Source organism: Camellia sinensis, chromosome 3 (genome assembly GCF_055761805.1).
Source record: "Camellia sinensis isolate YWXY chromosome 3, ASM5576180v1, whole genome shotgun sequence".
NCBI classification, from domain to species: domain Eukaryota; kingdom Viridiplantae; phylum Streptophyta; class Magnoliopsida; order Ericales; family Theaceae; genus Camellia; species Camellia sinensis.
In genome coordinates this window covers 153,115,613-153,137,118 of record NC_138963.1, presented here as the reverse complement: position 1 = coordinate 153,137,118, position 21,506 = coordinate 153,115,613, and the positions used below count along the sequence as shown (strand labels likewise).

Below are 21,506 nucleotides of genomic sequence, written 5' to 3'. Positions count from 1 at the left end.
TTTTTTCAATTTTTTTAAAAACTTTTTAGGTATATTTATGTTAGGTATATCTAAAAATTAAAAAAACTGCCCAAAATATTAAAAAAAATTCAGTAAAAACAAAAAAATACGGAAAATAAGAAAGTAGAATTTTCTGAAAAGTGTTTTTGAAAAGTGGTAACCAAGCATAGTAATAGTTGTTTGGATGGAAAATTTATTTCTAATCAAGCAATCTCAGTCGTTTAATTTTTAATAAGGTCAATTTTAGTTTATTTTAAATCAAACAAATATAAGCAATATATTTTGATAAAACAGCTAAAACCGGGGTTAAACCAGTGAATCAGTCAAATCAAAAATGATTCAGCCTAATCGGTTAAAGTCAAAAGGCCAATCAATTTATATTAATTAATTAAAACCTTTAAATTTTATTTTAAAATTTAAACCATCTTGAACTAAAACATGCATAATACTATAATATTAAATGAGAGCATAAGATTCACTTTATATAAGTGAAACAATTCACTTTTTATTTCTTTTCTTGATATGAAATTGTAATTATTTTAAAGTTAAATATTATGAGAGTTTTAAAATCTCATACAAAATTATTTTTAAAATCAAAACGTCTATGTGTGATTGTACAATAAAAGTTAAATGGAAGCTAATCAATGGAGATTTTCTTAATTGTTTAAAATAAAAAAAAAATGGTATTGATTATAAGGTTTCTCACTAAAAATCTTCTTTTGTTTATATACATGGGAGCATAAGATTCACTTTCTATAAGTAAAACAATTCACTTTTTCCTTCTTTTCTCGACGTGAGATTGTGAAATAAAAGTTAAATAGATATACACATTGCATTGCAGATTGAAATTGTATTTACAAAAGCACATTCACATTGCACCTTCACATAGCACAGGTAATATGCTAGGAGTATTGTACATGTGTTCTTAAACACAACAAACAAAAAAAAATTAATATTGATTATATGACTTCTCACTAAAAATTAGTATAGAATAAGGCGTCTTATATTGTTCTTTATGATTTGGCCATTTTTTAAAATTTTTTAAACAAAATTTTGAAAATTTTTATTTGTAAAAAATTAAAAAAATTTAATTGACTTGCCCATCAATAAATAAAATTTTAAATACTGAACATTATTCCATAATTTATGGATTTTAAAAAAAATTTAACACCCATATATGGAATAAGAAAACCTAAAATCACGCATTTTTTATTTTTCATTTTTAACTCTTTAAAACTCTAACGATACCTTTTTATTTTCACAACATTGACTTTTTGTATTTACAAAGATAAAAAACTAGACCGAAGTTGCATAATGGTTAGTGGAGGTGGTGAGCCTGACAACAACAAGGGTGATGATGAGCTTGGCCAGAGCACTGTTTGTGTGGATTTTGAAAAGGTGAATATTAAAAGAATAGTAGATAGTTTAAGTGATGAATTGATTTAGAAAACTAATGTGTGGTTGATATTAAGTGTGAATTTTACCATATAAAAATTTGAATATGGATCATATATTGTTTTTTATATATAATTTTGGGTACTTTTGTATAACTATCAAAAATTATTGTGATCACATGTCACTTATCATTTGATATATTATTGTATTGAATTTTATTATTAATGTCTATTCTCAACGCTGTGGTGAGACGTCACATGATAAATAAAAATATATTTTATTATTATTATTATTGATAATATATTTCTTTATTTACCTTTTTATAATGTTCAAAAAATTAATTTATGTTTATTGTTAGTTTTTGTAGATGAGAAGTCAAAAATAAATTTTAACCAAATTCAAGTTATAACTAATTTGAGATTGAAAATGAAATTTCAAAAGAAATTATAATTATATATAATTTAAAAATATTTTTTTAAAAAATACAAGGAAAAATTGGAACTATAAATTAAAATTATCAAACAACCTAATTCTATGAAAATATTTAAACGAAAAATTGATCAAATTTGAATTTATTATTATTAAATATTTTTAATAAGCCATTAATTTTTTATTCAGGTTCTAGCTTGATCTGGTCTTAAATAGTTTTTCAGATATAAATATATCTTAATATTGATTCAATCAATATTAGACATATTTTAAGAAAGGTAAATTATATCGATAGTCCCCGCATTTTGCCTCTTGTGTCAATTTGGTCTTTGTAATTTCAATTTGTTTGATTTTTACTCATAATTTTAGATTTTGTATTAATTTGGTCCAATTGATAATGCCGGTTAAGATTTTTGAAAGAAAATAGTTATTGAGTTGGTTGAGATTAACTTATTAAGTTGAACAAGTTTATAATTTTGTCTATAAAAATATAACATATGCTACTCATGTGTGTATTTTAAATAAAAAAACACTAGCAATTATAACAATCGGACCAAATTGAGATAAAATTATAAATTTAGGATCAAAATTGAGCAAATTAAAATTGCAAGGACAAAAATAACACAAGAATTAAAATATAAGGATTACCAATGTAATTTATCCTTTTAAAAATAAGTACATAATTTCTTAATTAATTTTGAAATTGTTAATAAATATACAAAGCAAATATGTACATGTTTCCTATTTTTGTTATATTTTTTTAAAAAAAGTATATTTACTAATTAAAAATTAAATAAATAGGTAGGCCTACTAATTCGTGGATTGTACATGAACTAGATGATTCTCTAAGGATTAGGCTTAAATAAAAAATTATTGGCAAAAAAAAATCGACTTGAACTAAATTTTCTTGACTACTTTTTAGTGTCTAATCCAATATTAGAACTCCCAAATTAGCTCATATCAATCACGAATTGATAAACTATGATATAATTTAAATATAAAATTTAAATTTATTAAGACTAGAATATGACCCTACAATGTAGGGTGGCTTTATCTTAAATAATTTTTTTATACATACATATATATAATTATTTATTTAATTGTTTTAAACATAAATATATAGTTTTTTTTTTTAAACTATAGTTCAAAGTTTTTAATAAGTATGCCTAAAATAAGTCCATATTTCTTATTTTTTATTATAAAAATATTTACAAATATTTATTTACTAATTTAATAAATAGATAGGTCAAATGATTCATATAACTTGGGAACAAAACAAAACAATTTTTAATAATTAGGTGAAGGACAAGTTGGCGTAAATCTAATGTTAAACCCAAATTTAATATTACAAATGAATTCTAATTCATTTTTACGTAAATCTTATAACATAAGACAAATTATAATTTTTAAATTTCACAAAACATGAAAAAAATTACCATATTGACAAATGTAATTTACCACTATCATATGATAAATTAAATTTACGAAACTCATAAGTCGAAATGTATTTATATTTTATCATAAATATAATTTTTGTGATTTATTTTTTAATTTTACTACTTAAATTATGACATATATTTGTTATTAAGAAGTTAGAGCACACAATTAATGACGTAAGAACAAAAAAAAAAAAAAAAAAATTCTCTTATATGTAACTGTGATAAAAATAAAGAAAATTTAATTGATTCTAAATCATTTTTTCCAAATATTGTAGATAAATTTTTTATATTATTATTTAATTTAAAAAATTATTTTTTAATTATTTATTTATACCCGTAGGGTAATTATGCTAGTTCAACATAATGTCAAGATTTTATTATTGTGCTATCTTCTTCTATTTTTTTCCCCCACCGATTATGCTCTCTCTCTCTTAGCATTATGGTCGTATTCATTTTTTATTTTTTATTTTTTTGGGTGATAGACATTCCTCTACTCTTTTAAAACCCAAAATCGTTGACTAAAAGCATGTTCAATATTATTCACACATATGATTTTCCTAAAAATAAGTATATAGTAAAACATAAATAAAATTCACCCAAGTCACGAGGCCAGTCCCGTTTCCCATTTGTTGGTATTTCCAATCGCTGAGGTAACTTCCCCCACTTCGTCTTGTTTCTCCTACCAAATTGAACATTATTCATTATGACCCAATTATTTCTGTGTTGATTGTTGATTGTTGATTGCTTTTATTTTCAGTTGATTGATTTTTACATTTGATTATTAGAGGGATGATCGAATATAAAGGAATTTTTCTTTTCCCCATTTTTGATGGGTTGTTGGTTACTGAACCGATCGATTTGAGCCAACATAAATTGGTTCAGCTTGGTAGTTTACTTGCCTCCTCGGTTTTGGAGCTGATTCGCAAAAAAAACCTTCAAGTTTGATTTGGTGAAAAAAATCTCATACCGCGAGCAAGCCGAATAGTTGGATATGTGTTGGACACATGTCCGTATGTGTCTTATTATTTTTTTATCTTTTTTTTTTTTACATCCAAACACGTTTCAGACACTTTGAAAATACACATGTACATTGTTTAGGTACATAAGAAACACATTACAAGTTCGGAAAACATAACTTGAGTTGAGGTCCAATGACAGATATAAACAATTTAGTTTTATATATATTATTAATCTCTTTATTACTTTAGGAATTAGTGTCATGTTGTATATATTTTTTAATTATCTTTGAAAGAAATAATTATATTTATGATATATAATAATTGGAATTTGGACTTCATATAGATTGATATATGTAGGAAATCAGGTGTAATTTAAATGAGATCGGGGTTTGAATTTACTAAAAGCTTTGAGCACTTATATGAATCTTGGTGGCCATGGTTAAATATTTCGATATATGAAGTCCATGTTATTTCTGTCTTTAGAGAAATATGAAAGTCAATTAATGCCCCTAGCTAGTTTTGGATTTAGTCTTAGCTGAGTTGAGCCGATTTGTTTGAATGGTTTATTTATGTGTGGATTTTGTCTTAGCATCTTGATTGTTTTCTGACCAATAATTGATAGTTTCTTGCAAGTTGAGAATTCAAATATCCTTTTCCCCCTTGTTTCTTATCTATTTTTTAATATGTCCTTTTTTCTTTCCCCTTTTCCGTTTCAGTAATGCTTAGAGTTATATAAAAAATTCTGTTATTTTGCTTTTGATTTTGTTTGCTTGATCCAAAGATCAGCATGAATTGTATACCTTATACGTGCATCCTTAGCACAAAAGTTTATTACAAATTATATCACATTAGAGGTTTGTCAATAGTTGTTATGTAAACAAATTTTTCGAGTCTCACTCATTGATGTTATTCTATGATATCTTTATCTATGTACATTTTTAAGTGAAGAGGCCCAAGGGTATCTAGGGATTTGCTAGCGCTGCACATTTGGTTAAGCGATTGATAATTTTGACAGGGATTTCCTATAGCTTCCTGGTGTTGAAAGATTTGTACTATTAATTTTATTGTTCTTAATTGTGTGCACATGTATAAATATAAAAAAGAAGAAAAGTAAATGATCACTACATCTTAAGAAAAATCGTGAGCTCATATTAACTAATATTAGGAAACAATATGAAGAAAATATTATAAATATGAAATAGATAACCTTAAGCTCTATATGATCAGAATATATGACTTCAGGCCCGGTTAAGATTCAAGTAAATTAAAAGGGTTTATCAGTGTTGGACAATCTTCACTGTATTTAAAAAGATTAAATTCTGTTGTGTACAAAACAACAACAAGAATATAAAGAAATAAAGAAAATGAGAGAATTTGTTTAGTTACAAAAATCAAACTCGAAATTAAAAAAAAAAAAAAGATTTTATTTTGTTACAAAAACAAAATTTAAATCTGATTTTAATAAATAAAAACAACACTGAAAATAAATTAAATAACTTAATTGATTTAATTTGTTCGAATTATTTTCTGATCAAGTCCAGTGTTTGACACTGTGTCCTTAAGACAGATTCGTCCTCTCCAACGGTGCTTTCAGAATTTGGACGTCTATCTCCCAAGATGAAATGATCTACCACAAATAATAACAGCACTACAAATTGTTTGCCTTACGAACACACTAAGTGTTTACACTCTTTCTTTCAGAAATAAAATGCAACAAAATGAAGAATAGAATAAGTAGAGGTGAAATACGAAATTTCTGAATTAATAACATCAAATGAGGGTGGTCCTATTTATAGATGTAAAGGTGGCTCTTAGTTTTAAATTGAACAGGTATGAAACCTGTTGGTTTTAAATTCAAATAGATTTGAATTTGTTAATAATTCAAACAGATAACAAAAAAGGGGAAGGGCCCTGTTTGGGTGTGCACTAATTCCAAACTAGTTTATTTCTGTTTGAAAACGGGAAGGGCCCTGTTTGGATGTACAGAAAATTCAAATCAATTTAATTTGAATTCTGGATTTTATTTTACCAAAAATAAAATTAAATTCAAATATTTTTAGCTAAAAAAGATTAGTATTGAGCCGAACAAGCCAAACCCAACCACACACCACGCACCCGCGCCCAAGTCCAGGCCGACCGGACAGACGGCAGCGGCGCGCGCGCGCGCGTGTGGTGATTTTTGGGTCCAATGGGTCTAGCCCATTTTGCCCATAACCTCTCCCTCTAAAACACTCGGGTACCCCTTGGGGCACACCCCAAGTACCAAACCCATGCCTTATAAACCCTTTAAAAACTTCCCACCAAATCAATGTGGGACAAGCCATTTTACAACCTTAAGGAATTTCCACCAAAACTCTATTTCCATGGAGCACACTTTGGCTTCAATTTCCCATTCACTCGGTAATGGTTTTAAGCAACCAAATATACCACGTGAATCATGACGCGGCATAGAACGCGTTACCACTTTGACCCGAGTAAATCGACGCTCGGGGCCCACCTAAAAAATGGACCAAACTTAAGAAAAAATTCTGGTTTTACCCATAATTTTTCTACCATTTCCAACAATCCCCCACATGAATGGAATTTGATGACAACAAAAATGCAACAATATGCAGACTTTAACGAAAGAGTATAAGTCGAAAATATCTTGCATCAGGATAGGTAGTTTTCGACCTTGAACCTTCCCTAGTGATAACCTATCGGACTTACTGGCTAACCAACGGACGCGATGCCTTGAATTGTTCAGCCGTTTGTGTAAGCCAAGACAATAGATTTCACACAAAATATCTTCTAACACATCGTGATTCTCACTGTTGTGTTCATTTTGGCCTTGAACGCGCCTGGTTTTCATAAGTGTTTCTAGAGAATTTAGCATTTTCATTCTCATAGAATCGGCCCCAGTTCAACACTCATATAGATGATTCTTATTGTGAGTATCTCCTTATGCTCATCTTGATTTTATGCCTTAATTAAGATATAAGTAATCATTAAAAGCAAAGCTTATCCTTATACCCCTACAGACAATATATGTTGCAGATATCACTCTCACCATAGGAATGGGTAGGAATTTTAATCCCTTGGTGATTTCTGGCGAGCCATACATAACTTAGTTGTCCCTTTGAACTTAGTTCTTGGGATCTCCAGTCATATAAGTAGGGTTACCATTATGACGACTCTTATGTAATAGACTTTAATCCCATCCCCTTCGATGAACTATACCCTAGCTCTTTTGTCAAATCTTTTGTTAATGGATCCGCAATATTCTCTTTAGATTTTATATAATCTATTGAGATTATTCCGTTTGACAACAATTGCCTTACGGTATTATGTCGACGACGAATATGTCGTGACTTACCGTTATACATGTGATTCTGTGCCCTGCCTATTGCAGATTGACTATCACAATGAGTGCAAATAGTTGGCACAGGTTTTGGCCACATTGTTATGTCTTCTAAGAAGTGACGAAGCCATTCTGCTTCTTCTCCTGCTTTGTCCAAAACAATGAACTCGGATTCCATTGTGGATCGTGCGATGCATGTTTGTTTCATGGACTTCCAAGAAACAGCAGCGCCTCCTAGAGTAAAGACATATCCACTAGTGGATTTTGAATCTTTAGTATCCGATATCCAATTGGCATCACAATAACCTTCGAGTACTGCTGGATATCGAGTAAAGTTCAAACCATGATCACGAGTAAATCTTAGATATCTAAGAACTCGAATGATCGCTTTCCAATGGTCTTCTCCAGGGTTACTAGTGTACCTACTCAATTTACTGATAGCATAAGCTATATCAGGACGAGTACAATTCATTAGGTACATTAGGCTTCTAATGATTTGGGAGTATTTTAACTGAGACACTGCATCACCTTTATTTTTCGATAAATAAAGACTGATGTCTACAGGTGTTCTAGCTAAATTCAAATCATCCTTGATAAATTTATCAAGAATTTTCTTAATATAATGAGATTGAGATAATGCATATCCGTCAGATGTTTTAGTAATTTTTATTCCTAATATAACATCTGCGACCCCCATATCTTTCATATCAAATCTTTTGTTAAGCATTTGCTTAGTTGATTTGATCATGTTTTGACTGCTTCCAATGATAAGCATGTCATCCACATAAAGACAAACTATGACATATCCTTGGTCAGTGTTTTTAACATAGACGCATTTGTTACATTCGTTTATCTTAAACCCATTAGTAAGCATTGCATGATCAAATTTTTCATGCCATTGCTTAGGTGCTTGTTTTAATCCATAAAGGGATTTTACAAGTCGACAAACTTTCTTTTCTTGCCCTGATACTACAAACCCTTCGGGTTGTTCCATATAGATCTCTTCATTTAGATCACCGTTTAAGAAAGCTGTCTTAACATCCATTTGATGTATTTCTAAATTAAACAACGCTGCTATAGAAATAAGCATGCGAATGGATGTTATTCTTGTCACAGGGGAATATGTGTGAAAATAGTCCAGACCTTCCTTTTGTCTGTAACCTTTAACAACAAGTCTTGCTTTATACTTGTCAATTGAACCATCTGCTTTCATTTTTCTCTTGAATATCCATTTATATCCAAGAGGTTTAGAACCTGGTAGAAGATCCACCAATTCCCAAGTATGATTTTGCATAATGGATTCAATTTCATTATTAACAGTCTCTTTCCACAAAGGTGCTTCAGGACCTGTCATTGCTGCCTTAAAACTTTGAGGTTCATTTTCTAACAAGTATGTCAGAAAATCTGGACCAAAGGATTTTGATGTTCTCGCTCTTTTACTTCGTCTTGGTTCATCATTAGTTAAATCCTGTTGGTCGAGACTATTACTAGTCTCTTGTGTTTGATTTTCATTAGCCTCTTGACTTTGTGTACAATCATAAGTTCTTTTCTGTGAACTTAATTCCTGTCCTTTCTTGTAAGGAAAGACATGTTCAAAAAACACGGCATTCCTTGACTCTATAATAGTGTTCACATTTATATCAGGTATTTCTGATTTATAAGTCAGAAACCGATATGCAATACTATTCCGAGCATAACCAATAAACACACAGTCTACTGTTTTTGGTCCAATCTTAGTCTTTTTAGGAACAGGAACTTTAACTTTTGCCAAACACCCCCACACTTTTAAGTATTTGTAGGAAGGCGGTCGACCTTTCCACAATTCATAATGAGTGCTGTTGGTTTTCTTGTGGGGTATTCTATTAAGAACATAATTAGCAGACAATATTGCTTCCCCCCACAAGTTCTATGGTAAACCTGAACTTAGTAACATGGCATTCATCCTTTCTTTGAGGGTTCTATCCTTCCTTTCAGCAATTCTATTTTGCTGTGGAGAATAAGGGGCTGTAGTTTGGTGAATAATGCCATGTTGTGCACAAAATTCATTTAATAGCGCATCATATTCACCACCCCTATCACTTCTAACATAAATCAATGAATTTTAAAACAAATTCAAGAAAAAACCAAAATAATTATGACTACTCAAGTTAGAATTAATGTTTTGACAAAATCATATCCTCATAAAAAATTTTGCCTAAGAATCAAACAATTCAAAAACCCATTTGATTGTATACATTCTTGCAACTCAATAACAAATAAATGTCACTGTCATAAAAATATTTGTGACAGAAGAAAATTAAATTATCTCAACTAATGCAAGAGATACACCCCCATATTAATAAAATGGTTCATGGTTTAACAAATTCTACTACGCAAGTAAAATAATTATTAATGACATTTCATGTCACACAATTCAAAATAAACTAAAAATCAACGTAAAAGATTTCTTAAATTACTTCCCAATTAAACGAAACGATATAATTACATACGTCTTCATGTTTAAATTTCTCTGATGTTTAAACACCCATTCAGAATTGATTAGAAATATTCAAATTAACCTGCTTATGTCCAAAGTCGACATAACAATTTATCATCCCAAATCACTTGAAATTATTGTTAAGAAATAACTTGAGTTGATATCATACATGCATATCAAACGCATCAACTAAAAATAATGAATTAACAAAATAAATAAATCATGCATGATCCCATCACTTGCATCATGAAATAAAAGGATTCTCAACTCATAAATAAAATCCAACGCATTTAAACTTTAAATTTCAAAATGACAAAACATACATTCATTTAATAAGTTTGATTTGTACATAAATAAACAAATTAAATATGCATTAAAATGTTCTTCTGAATGTATATGTATATATATATATATATATATTTTCCGACTCAAGTGCAGAAACAATGCAAGACTATGAATCCACATTGTAATAAAAATAAAATTAGTTTGTAAAACTAATATTTTTACTCTAGAAACAAATTCTTCTATATATACTCACGATGAACTATGATAAAGTCAAAAGAATTAACACCTTTTCACAAAGGGTTAAAAAAAAAAAAGTGGTCTACCAAACGAAACCATAAGTCACTTATAAAATTAACAGATTGTGACCGAGTCACAAAGTTACATGATTGATTAACAAAATTAATTTTCTAGTTACTAAAATCAGAAAATAAATTACAATACAAAATAATTTTATTTTCCTTGTTACTAAAACTAGTAAAATAAAATACCGAAATAATATCTGATTACAAAAATCAGAAAACCAAACCACAAATTAATTTTCTAGTTACTTAAACCAGAAAATAAATTATAACACAAAATCATTTTATTTTTCTTGTTACTAAAACTAGAAAATACTGTAATTTTATTTTCCTTATTACTGAAACTAGGAAATAAAATACCACAAAATTATCTGATTACAAAAATCAGAACAAACACAAAATAATTTTCTAGTTACCAAAATCAGAAAATAAATTAAAACACAAAATAATTTTATTTTCTTTGTTACTAAAACTAGAAAATAATATAATTTTATTTTCCTTGTTACTAAAACTAGAAAAATAAAATACCAAAATAATTTTCTGCAACACCAAATAATGTTCTGCAATTGTTAATGACACCAGTATGTTACTACTAGTTGTCAAAGAAAAGAGACAGTATATTACTACTATCTGTCAAATAGCATAAATCACTATTTATTTTTCCAACCAGAATATTAGTTTGAAAACACAGAAAATTATATACAATGAAGATACCAAAAAGGATTCTGTCTTAAGATTGTTGGACAATCTTCACTGTATTTAAAAAGATTAAATTCTGTTGTGTACAAAACAACAACAAGAATATAAAGAAATAAAGAAAAGGAGAGAATTTGTTTGATTACAAAAAATCAAACTCGAAATAAAAATAAAACAATCTTAAGATAGATTCGTTCTCTCCACAGTGCTTTCAGAATTTGGACGTCTATCTCCCAAGATGAAATGATCTACCACAAAAAATAGCAGCACTACAAACTGTTTGTCTTACGAACACACTAAGTGTTTACACTCTTTTTTTCAGAAATAAAATGCAACAAAATGAAGAATAGAATAAGCAGAGGTGAAATACGAAATTTCTGAATTCATAACATCAAATGAGGGTGGTCCTATTTATAGATGTAAAGGTGGCTCTTAGTTTTAAATTGAACAGGTATGAAACCTGTTAGTTTTGAGTTCAAACAGATTTGAATCTGTTAATAATTCAAACAGATAGCAAAAAACGGGAAGGGCCCTGTTTGGGTGTGTACTAATTCCAAACTAGTTTATTTCTGTTTGAAAACGGGAAGGGCCCTGTTTGGATGTACAGAAAATCCAAATCAGTTTAATTTGAATTCTGAATTTTATTTTACCAAAAATAAAATAAAATTCAAATGTTTTAGCCCAAAAAGATTAGTATTGGGCCGAACAAGCCCAACGCAACCACACACTGTTTGGGTGTGTACTAATTCCAAACTAGTTTATTTCTGTTTGAAAACGGGAAGGGCCCTGTTTGGATGTACAGAAAATCCAAATCAGTTTAATTTGAATTCTGGATTTTATTTTACAAAAAATAAAATTAAATTCAAATGTTTTAGCCCAAAAAGATTAGTATTGGGCTGAACAAGACCAACGCAACCACACACCACGCACCCACGCCCAAGCCCAGGTCGACCGGACGGACAAACGGCGGCGCGCGTGTGGTGATTTTTGGGTCCAATGGGTCTAGCCCATTTTGCCCATAACCTCTCCCTCTAAAACACTCGGGTACCCCTTGGGGCACACCCCAAGTACCAAACCCATGCCTTATAAGCCCTTTAAAAACTTCTCACCAAATCAATGTGGGACAAGCCATTTTACAACCTTAAGGAATTTCCACCAAAACTCCATTTCCATGGAGCACACTTTGGCTTCAATTTCTCATTCACTCGGTAATGATTTTGAGCAACCAAGTATACCACGTGAATCACAACGCGGCATAGAACGCATTACTACTTTGACCCAAGTAAATCGAGGCTCGGGGCCCACCTAAAAAATGGACCCAACTTGAGAAAAAAATTCTGGTTTTACCCAGAATTTTTCTACCATTTCCAACAATCAGTACATTAATTTTTTTATTCTATGTATATTTCTCTCTCTACACACACACATATACACGCACACACATTAATTGTGGAGAGGAACTATTGTTTACTCATCTTCAACACAAAACATTCGCATTGCTTTCTGGATATGAATTTTCTTAATTGCAGTATGTTTACTTAGTTTTAAGGGTAAATTGAGGTTTGTTGAACTTACACTCAGACCCACAATTTTGGGTTGTAGCAGTAAGTGTGTATGAGCTGAGGTTGCAGCACTGACAATACTGGCTTTGATCACAAATATAACTGAACAGCCATAGTGCATTTCTATGTGTAATCAAATATTGATGAACAAATGGTTACTTTAGAAGCCTCTATTTTTGTTTTTGATCACTTACTTTGGTTACTTGCAGGTGTGTGAGGATTTCGTGAAGGTAATATGCTCATGGAGTCTGAGAGATGAAAGGGTGCATTACTTTGAATTAAACGAATCTAGAATTTGCAATTCATACACTACAGGAAATTAGAGATTTAGTGGCGTTTAATTAACGACGTTTTATTAAATGTCACTTTTTCTAATAATTAGTGGCGTTTTTTAAACGTCGCATTTGTTAATAATCAAAACGGTACCGTTTTGTGCATAGAAGACCTTTGAAAAACGCCTCCAAATCCTGTCACTCTTCACACCCTCTTCTGTCTCTCTAAACCTTTGTTTTGAAAACCCACGTCTCTCCTGTCTCTCTTGCTCTCTCTCTCTCAGAGGATTGAATCTGTTTGATTGAAAAAAAAAGATGAGTTCTCTCTCTCGATTCTTCTTCAGTCTCTTACTCAGTGATTCTTCTTCGATTCTTCTTCAGTTCGGTGATTCATCTCAGGATTGCGATTTCGAAGTTCGATTTTGAGCACAGCTTATCAAATTATCGCAGAGATTCAGTTGCTTATCAATGGAATCGTCATAAATCGAAGTTCTCTCTCGAAATCGAAGTGATTCATCAGAGCGATTTCGAAGTTCATATCAGTGATTCAGATCTGTCTCAGCGATTCAGATCTCGAAATCGAAGTTCATATCACTTCGATTTCATATTGCGATTCAGATCTAAGTTCATATCGCTTCGATTTCGATTCAAATCTGAGTTCATATCACTTCGATTTCGATTCAGATCACGATTCAGATCTCAGCTATTCAGATCGGTATCGGTGATTCATATCTCAAAATCGAAATCGAAGTTCATCTCAGCTATTCAGATCGGTGAGCTCCACTCTCTCTCTCTCTCTCTCTCTCTCTCTCTCTGCTGTCTAAACCCTAATTATTGCAGAGATTCAGCTCGGTGATTCAGAGATTCAGATCAGTCTCAACGATTCACATCGGTTATTCATCAGAGCGATTTCGAAGTTCTCTCTCGAAATCGAAATCGAAGTTAATCTCAGCGATTCCGAGAGGTGAGCTCTGCTCTGCTCTCTCTCTCGGTGAAATCAGTCCTGTGAAATTCAGATCAATTGAGAAAAAAAAGTTCAACCAGTTGATTGCATTGACTTGTTTTCAAAATATTTTCATTTTTTTTTCTTCGTGTTTTTGGGAATAAAAACAATAAAAGTTGAGAAACATTCATATCTTTTTCTTTTTGTTTCTTTTGTGTGAACAAATTTTGCAATTTTTTAAAAACAATATGAAAGCGTTTCCTATTACTGGAGTGTTTTTTAAAAGCTTTTCCAAAGACAACGATTAGAAATAGTTTTCGTAAAAAAAAATTCCATATCGTTTCAGTTTCAATTTTTTTTTCCCCTTTCAAGAATAGAAAAAAGAATGCATTATGCCAGATGATAATAGAAGGCCTGAGTTAGGGCTTACGAAATCTCTTCTATACAATGAAACTTATTATCATAATCGTAAAAAATTGAATGTTTTTCATTGGTAATAATACACTAGTACTCCTTTTCTTACTTGAAAATTACAAATTCAATTTGACATACATACTACTTTTCCCCAAGAAAACTTACCCATTAAATGTTTTTTCAGTTGGATGATTGTTTTGATCTCATAACATTGGTTTTATCCCCCCTCCAACCTCTTCCTTTATAGTGCATTCTTGCGTCTGAAAAGAACGAAGAAGCTATTTTGTGGAGCCATCAAAGCGAGGAAGGTTTCTGCTGATGCACTCTGTATCCCAAGTATCTACAAAGTTTGTAATATTGAGAAAAAAAAAAAGAAAAAGAAAAAAAAAGAAAAAGAAAAAAAGAATTTTCTAATGTCTTGTTTCAAATTGTTCCAATTATTGTAGATATTGTGTTGTTTTTGATCCACTGGATGGTTCCTCAAGCATCAACTGTGGTGTTTCAGTTGGAACTGTATGGCCCCTATTGCTTTGGCCTTGATATTATTATTATTATTATTATTTAACTTCTATTTGTACCATTTTTGTTTATTGTTTTTTTTTTTTTTGACTAAGCACATTTTGGTTGAATTGATACTTATTTAGAAATTGTTAAAATCTCTTTTATTGGATATAGATCTTTGGGATTTATATGGTGAAGGATAAGGAGAATCCAACTCTTGACGATGTATTGCAATCCGGAAAGAATTTGTTGGCTGCAGGTTATTGCATGTGTGGAAGCTCTTGCATGGTAATTATCATTACCTTCTCTGTGTTTTAGATACTTTGTCATGAATTTTTGTTTGTGGAAAAACTTGGGTTTCTATTTATTTTTGATAGAAAAGCTCCATCTTGTTGATTTTGCAATGGTGTTCAATGGTGTTGTAGCTAGTCCTTAGCACTGGAAATGGCGTCAATGGCTTCACGCTCGATCCATCTATTGGGGAGTTTATATTAACTCACCCAGATATCAAGGTAAAAATTGTGTGCTATCATATTTGAACACATGAACTCTGTTTTAGTACTATGTAGTTCTCTAATCATGCTTCATTACTGCATCTACGAACAGGTTCCAAAGAAAGGAAAGATCTATTCAACAAATGAAGGAAATGCCCAGTATTGGGATGAACCAACCACAAAGTAAATGTAGCTAAATTTGGCAATTGTCATCTTTCTATTACCTTTAAAAGGCTAATAAAATTTCTTATATTCATTTAATTTCAGGTATGTTGAAAATAGCAAGTTCCCTAAGGATGGTTCATCACCAAAGTCCCTAAGATACATTGGAAGGTATACAGTTTTTTGGCATTACAAGTTTTATCACCATGTCAGCATTGCAATCTTGTGTCACATCTCCTTGTCTTTGTTACTTGGTTTCCCGACCTCAACATAATAGTCTTAAATGAATTCTATCGCATGAGGAACTTTTTCTTCTTTTTTCTTTTCCTTTTCCTTTTGCTATTTCTTATTCTTTTTTTCTTTTTCTTTTTTTCTTTCTTTTTCCCCCCGGACCATATCAAACTAGTAAACTTTTCTCATTTTATGGGACTTGTAAACTTGTAAAAGAAGGCATCCAATCCTGCACGGTTGAACATTTTAAGCTGTAGAATAAATTGAAAATTTCATTTTTTAACTGGTTTTCAGAAATTATGGACAAGCTAGTTAAGGAAGGTATTCTATCTAAGTACAGAGTGCATCTGTGAAATTAATTAAATTTGGTTGGAAAGAAAGAAAGAAGATTTTTAAGTTTCTACTATCAGACCTTCATCCTCTTCAAATTCTACCTTCTTCTGCCATTTGTAGGAAATATAGATTCGTTGCAATTAGGAAATTTTAGGTACTTACTGTAATCTTTGGGTGTCCACATCCTTGTTTTGTCTCAAATGCATCTTGACTAAATTGTGTTTTAAATTCTTGTTGATATGGCTGAAATCAGACTTCCAAGGTTAGAGCAGGGTCAAACCAAGATAAAAAATGTTCCAATTGCTGTCACCCCAGAAGGATTCTGGTGCTGCCCTTCTCCTGTTGTGTTTCAAAAGCCCCCCAAGAACCAAAATCCTCTGAACAATCCCAAACCATCCCCACCAATACCCAAGACGTCTTTTCAGAAGAAACAAACCCCATTAACCAAGAAAAAGCCAACATTGATTCCGTCCCGACCAGGACTTGTTTCTGATGAACAAAGAAATCCCGGCTCTGATACACCTGTTCTTAATGCACCTGTAGTTAATGAGAGAATGCCATGGCCCGAGGTTGAAAATTTTCCGAGGAAGGTGTCAATTGAGTTTGGTGAACTGGGAACTAGTGATTTGAAGGTAGTTTTGCTTGGCAAGCAGGGCTTTGCAGTGAGGTTGAGTGTGCACAAGAATGTTCTTGTAGAATATAGCAGTTTTTTCGCAGACAGATTGTTAGAGCAGCCGCCTGGTTTACCTGGTCTTGAAATTGATGATTGTGAGGATGTTGAAATATATGTTGAAACTGTGGGACTGATGTATTGCAAAGATTTGAAGCAGCGGTTGATTAAGCAAAACGTTTCACGCGTTCTGCGTATCCTCAAGGTAATTTAGAAAATTATGTAATAGACTTTTCTTTCTTTATTTATTTATTAATTTTTGAAACTAGTATAGATTGACTGCAATTATGCTTTGAAGGTTTGGTTTCAAGGACAGTTTGTATTAATAATGACTGTAATTAATTGGTTTGGTGTTGTTTCATTAATATGGATTTTTGTTAATATACATATCAGCATATGTTTCTTTTGCGAGTATCAGGTAGTTCTGATAATTATATTTCTATAAATGAGTATTTTTTAGCTTTCCAGTCATGGAAAGTCAAAACACCCAATTGCACTTATGAATGGGGGATTCTCGTTCCTGTCCCAAGATCTAACTCATTCATGAAGTGTTATAATAGAAACTTGAAACATCCAATCAATATTAAGGCACAAAATTATGTCCCTAACCAATTAAGACAGTTACACCATTAACAAGCAAAAGGTAGTTCATTTCTTTTCATTCAGCTTGAATTTTGTGTCTTTGTGTTATTGTAGTCTCAAGTGTTTTTTATTTTTTATTGGGGTAACAAAACCACAATTGTAGAAATTTGACTATGATTTCAATCCTACAATGGAAAATGGAAAAACTTTATGGAAACCAGTGGCCTTTTATTTCAGAATTTCGTTGTTTGCACGATTTTTTGTATAATAATTTGTTGATGTAATCTCAATTAAATTCCACTCAAGTTTTCCTGTTTCATGCTCATGCTTCTTGGTGCACATTGCACATGCCTTTTCCTTAAGAAAATTTCTTCTAGTTGTAGTGATAGACAAATTCTCTGTTTCTTTGAAAAACATTATGAACCTTTATTTCCTTTGCTTGTTTTATGAATGGATTTGAAGACTTAATGTTGTGGTATAAAAGGAAACCATGGAACAGGTGTCAGAGAAAAAATTTCCTTTCAATGCAGAAAATTACAAATTATATGAAGAAGTTGGAGAAGGTGTCAGCGCCACTGTTCACCGGGCTCTCTGCATTCCTCTGCATGAGATAGTTGCCATCAAGGTTCTTGATCTGGAGAAGTGTAATAATGACCTGGTATATGTTAGCTGCTTTATTTATATTATTCTGACACATTTAGTTTATTATTGCATTTAGCTATGGTTCTACTGTACTTGGTTATTTTTCATAATATTGTTATTTTTCAGCTTTATTACAAGTATGTTTTTTAGTTAAATATAATTGGTACTTTTACACGTTAACTGTCAAACTTCTAACAGTTTCTCAACCAAGATAAATAAATGATTAATAAGGTAACAAATATTGGGTCATGAAAATTCGGCATAATGTTTTACTGGCCATCTTATGAATTGTCATGTTGGTAGGCATGATAAAAATTAATTGCGTGGGTGGTTACGCCTTAAAGGTACTACATGAGTTCCTTCTGTTACTTTTCCTTTTTTCTTTGATTGAGGGTCATAGAAGACATGTTGATGCATGACAAGAACATTAGAGCAACTTCATTGATGTAGTATTTAGGTGTAGCAGTACTAAAGAAGCACAACACAACGTAAAACACTCCGACAATGTAGAATATGGTCTGCTAAAATAGCACATATTTTATACTACACCAGTGGAGCAATTTACAAAGAGACGTCTCACCTACCACCTTGCCCTCTCTACAGATTTGAAGAATTAATATTGTGGCTGCTAAAGAAAATCTTTTAACTGAATGCCATCAATAGCTCATATTGAATGCTAGTGACAGTGGTTGACTGATTTTATTTTATCTTTCCTTCTCGACACTTGTTTGAATGAAATAAACCATTCTATGATTTTACTTCATAGGTTGATATTCATTCTTGGTAAAAACTATCAATTATGTACCTGCAGACTGTATGTTCCTTTCTTCTTGTTTGTTTGAGGTTCATTTAAAATTTAGGTCTATAGTGCTCTATTCTGACCAGTGATTTGTAAATTGATTAGTAGGATCGACATTTGAGAAAATGATATTTTTTCTTCTGTCTCTCCAAAAGTCATATTCTAGGTAATTGTTGCTTCTGGAGCTGTGAAGCATGAGGACCTTGTTGAGCAAGTGAAGAAGTTGTTTACCAAATTGTCATCGGATCCAACCACAACTTCTGAATTAGTTGCTAAAGGGCCAGCAATTTTTTCAGGATTTTGTGTTAAAATCTTTTGGTTTTTTATTTCTCTTATTTTTTCTTTTTTTCCTTGGATCTGACAGTGGGTGTTTTGGTTCACTTCTTATTTTTTGTATTAAATAGGGGAGTGGTGAGAGAGAGAGGAGGGTAATGTTATTTTGTGGCTTTGTATATAAGGTAGTAATTTTTTGATTGAGAATTGTGAATTCAATTTTTGGATATGTTATTTTGTGGGAAAATTAATGTTATATTTGTTATTTGAATGGGAGTGTTATTATTTCATATTAGTGTTATTTAGTTTTATTATTAATGTTCTTTTAGTTCAATTACATAAAATTAGCACAATTTCAAAACCAAAAAAAAAAAAAGGAAAAAGAAAGAAAGATAAGACGGCGTTTTTAAAATGCCACTATAACGGTTGGAATTTTTAAAATTAAAAAAGCCTATGAAGGCGTTTTAAAAACGTCGCTAAAATCATGGTGACGTGACAGTATTGTTAGGGCAGGACATTTGGCGGCGTTTTTAAAAACGCCGCCTATACTAATACAGTGACGTTTTCCAAACGCCATAAACTTATAGCGACGGCCGCGTCGTCGGCGTTTGGTACTAAACGTCGCAGAAATAATTAGCGACGTTTTTGATACTTATAGCGGCGTTTTTTAAACGCCGCTAAAAGCTTAATTTCCAGCAGTGATATTTGAAGTGGGGGTAGGGGGTTGTGTCTGCTAGAGGCGGAATGCTCTTTATTGACCTTTAAAGCTTGGATATTGACAGAGATTATTTATTTTTATTTTTTATTAGAATTTTAATGTTGCATGAAACTTTCATATTAATTTGTTCCCCCTAGGGGAAAACTATAGTAAAATAGTTTTGAAAACTAAAATGGAAAGGAAATTTTTGGGCAGCTACTCTCATTCTCAAAAAGTTTTAATTGGGCCTTTCTGTACCATTTGATGATTACCTAAATTATGTATCCAGTTCGTAGGGAAAGATGATTAAATTATGTGGGCTGTATTACCTAAAACTTTCTGTACATGTTGAGAGTTTGGTGTTTAGAACTTCTTTTTGTATATGTATAAAATAAAATAAAGTATTGTATAATGTTTTACTAAACATGTTTATTACACAAAAATAAACATATTTACTCTTATCGTATTTACGGTAGGTTACTAAAATGTCCAGATTTACTGAAACATATGGGGACCTGTGAATTAAACATATGGGGATGGATTCAAGTTTAGTTTGGTTTGGATTTTGGATTTGAGTGGGGAAAAATAGAAAAACAAAAATGTAGTGTTTATCTATTTTTTGTGGTCGGGTTATGAAAATGAAAAGAAAATGATTAGATATTGGTAAAGAAATTCTATTTTATTGGTTTATTACTAGTAAATAATAGAGAAAATTGGTGAAAAGTTTATTTTAAAGGAGTATAAAGTATTAGATCCAAGGTAAAATTTTGTTTGGTAACAAGGATAAGCTAGAAAAAGTTGCTGGCACCGAAAAGGTTGCCGGAAAAGTCAGCAGTGGCCTGCGGTGGAAGGTGGTGATGGTGAGGTAGAAAAATGTATGATATTCAACCGATATGGTGTTAAATGAGTGGCATGTATCACATTTTAACACATAATTTGGTGAATTTCAACCGATAGGTTGATTTCAATTGATAAGTTGCAATAGATAGTGGTTTTTTCGGATAAATTGTATCTTTTCGGTTCACAGAGAATAGAGCTTGGATTTAAGGACTCAAAAGATTTAGAAATTGACATGGTCTGAAGCTCCTAAAAAAATAAATGTATTTCCAATTCACATTCATTTCCATTGTTATTATTTTTTTTGGTTGTTTTTAACAAATTCTAGATTTATATCATAGAATTGATATTTGTGTAGGTTGCCGCTTTTAATAAATTTTGGTCTCGATAACCTGTTATCATTTGCTTGATTCCTTAATCGTCATCCTCATCACTTGCAATAAAGTTTTATACTGTTTTAGTATGACGTGACCAGTGAATTTCAAATAAATTATGTTTTTTTTATTACACACCACAGATTCGTATTTTTATAATAAAATAGCATAATACACTTTAAATATTTATAATTTTTATCATAAAAAATCATAATTTTCTTGTAAAATATATCCGAAATCAATAAAACAATTTTTTTGATTATATGAAATTTTTTTAGGGGAAATTCATTCATTTCTTTGTAGAATACAGCTTCCACATAAAAGTGATTAAATGCCCCCAAACCATTTTATTTTATTTTTGAGATCAACAAAAGGAGAATAATATTGAGGTGGGGGAAATTC

The 21,506-nt window shown here is 31.2% G+C and overlaps 1 protein-coding gene across 1 annotated transcript; it reads left to right on the top strand.

Moving 5' to 3' along the window:
• The first annotated feature begins 1,314 nt into the window (after nt 1-1,314).
• LOC145821933 (uncharacterized) lies at nt 1,315-19,195 on the top strand. Its single transcript, XM_082918505.1, has 13 exons — nt 1,315-1,398; nt 13,090-13,110; nt 13,196-13,215; nt 13,534-13,925; nt 14,778-14,817; nt 14,956-15,022; nt 15,185-15,298; nt 15,436-15,522; nt 15,617-15,687; nt 15,772-15,837; nt 16,484-17,105; nt 17,967-18,140; nt 19,029-19,195. The coding sequence occupies exons 1-13, from the start codon at nt 1,315-1,317 to the stop codon at nt 19,029-19,031; spliced, it is 1,761 nt and encodes a 586-aa protein (XP_082774631.1). The 3' UTR covers nt 19,032-19,195.
• The last annotated feature ends 2,311 nt before the right edge of the window (nt 19,196-21,506 follow it).

Coding starts and splice junctions, on each gene's coding strand:
- LOC145821933 (XM_082918505.1), top strand. CDS start 1,315: ATGGTTAGTGGAGGTGGTGAGCCTGACAACAACAAGGGTGATGATGAG. Junction 13,111..13,195: donor TGTGTGAGGATTTCGTGAAG/GTAATATGCTCA, acceptor CATACACTACAG/GAAATTAGAGATTTAGTGGC. Junction 13,926..14,777: donor CATCTCAGCTATTCAGATCG/GTGAGCTCCACT, acceptor GCGTCTGAAAAG/AACGAAGAAGCTATTTTGTG.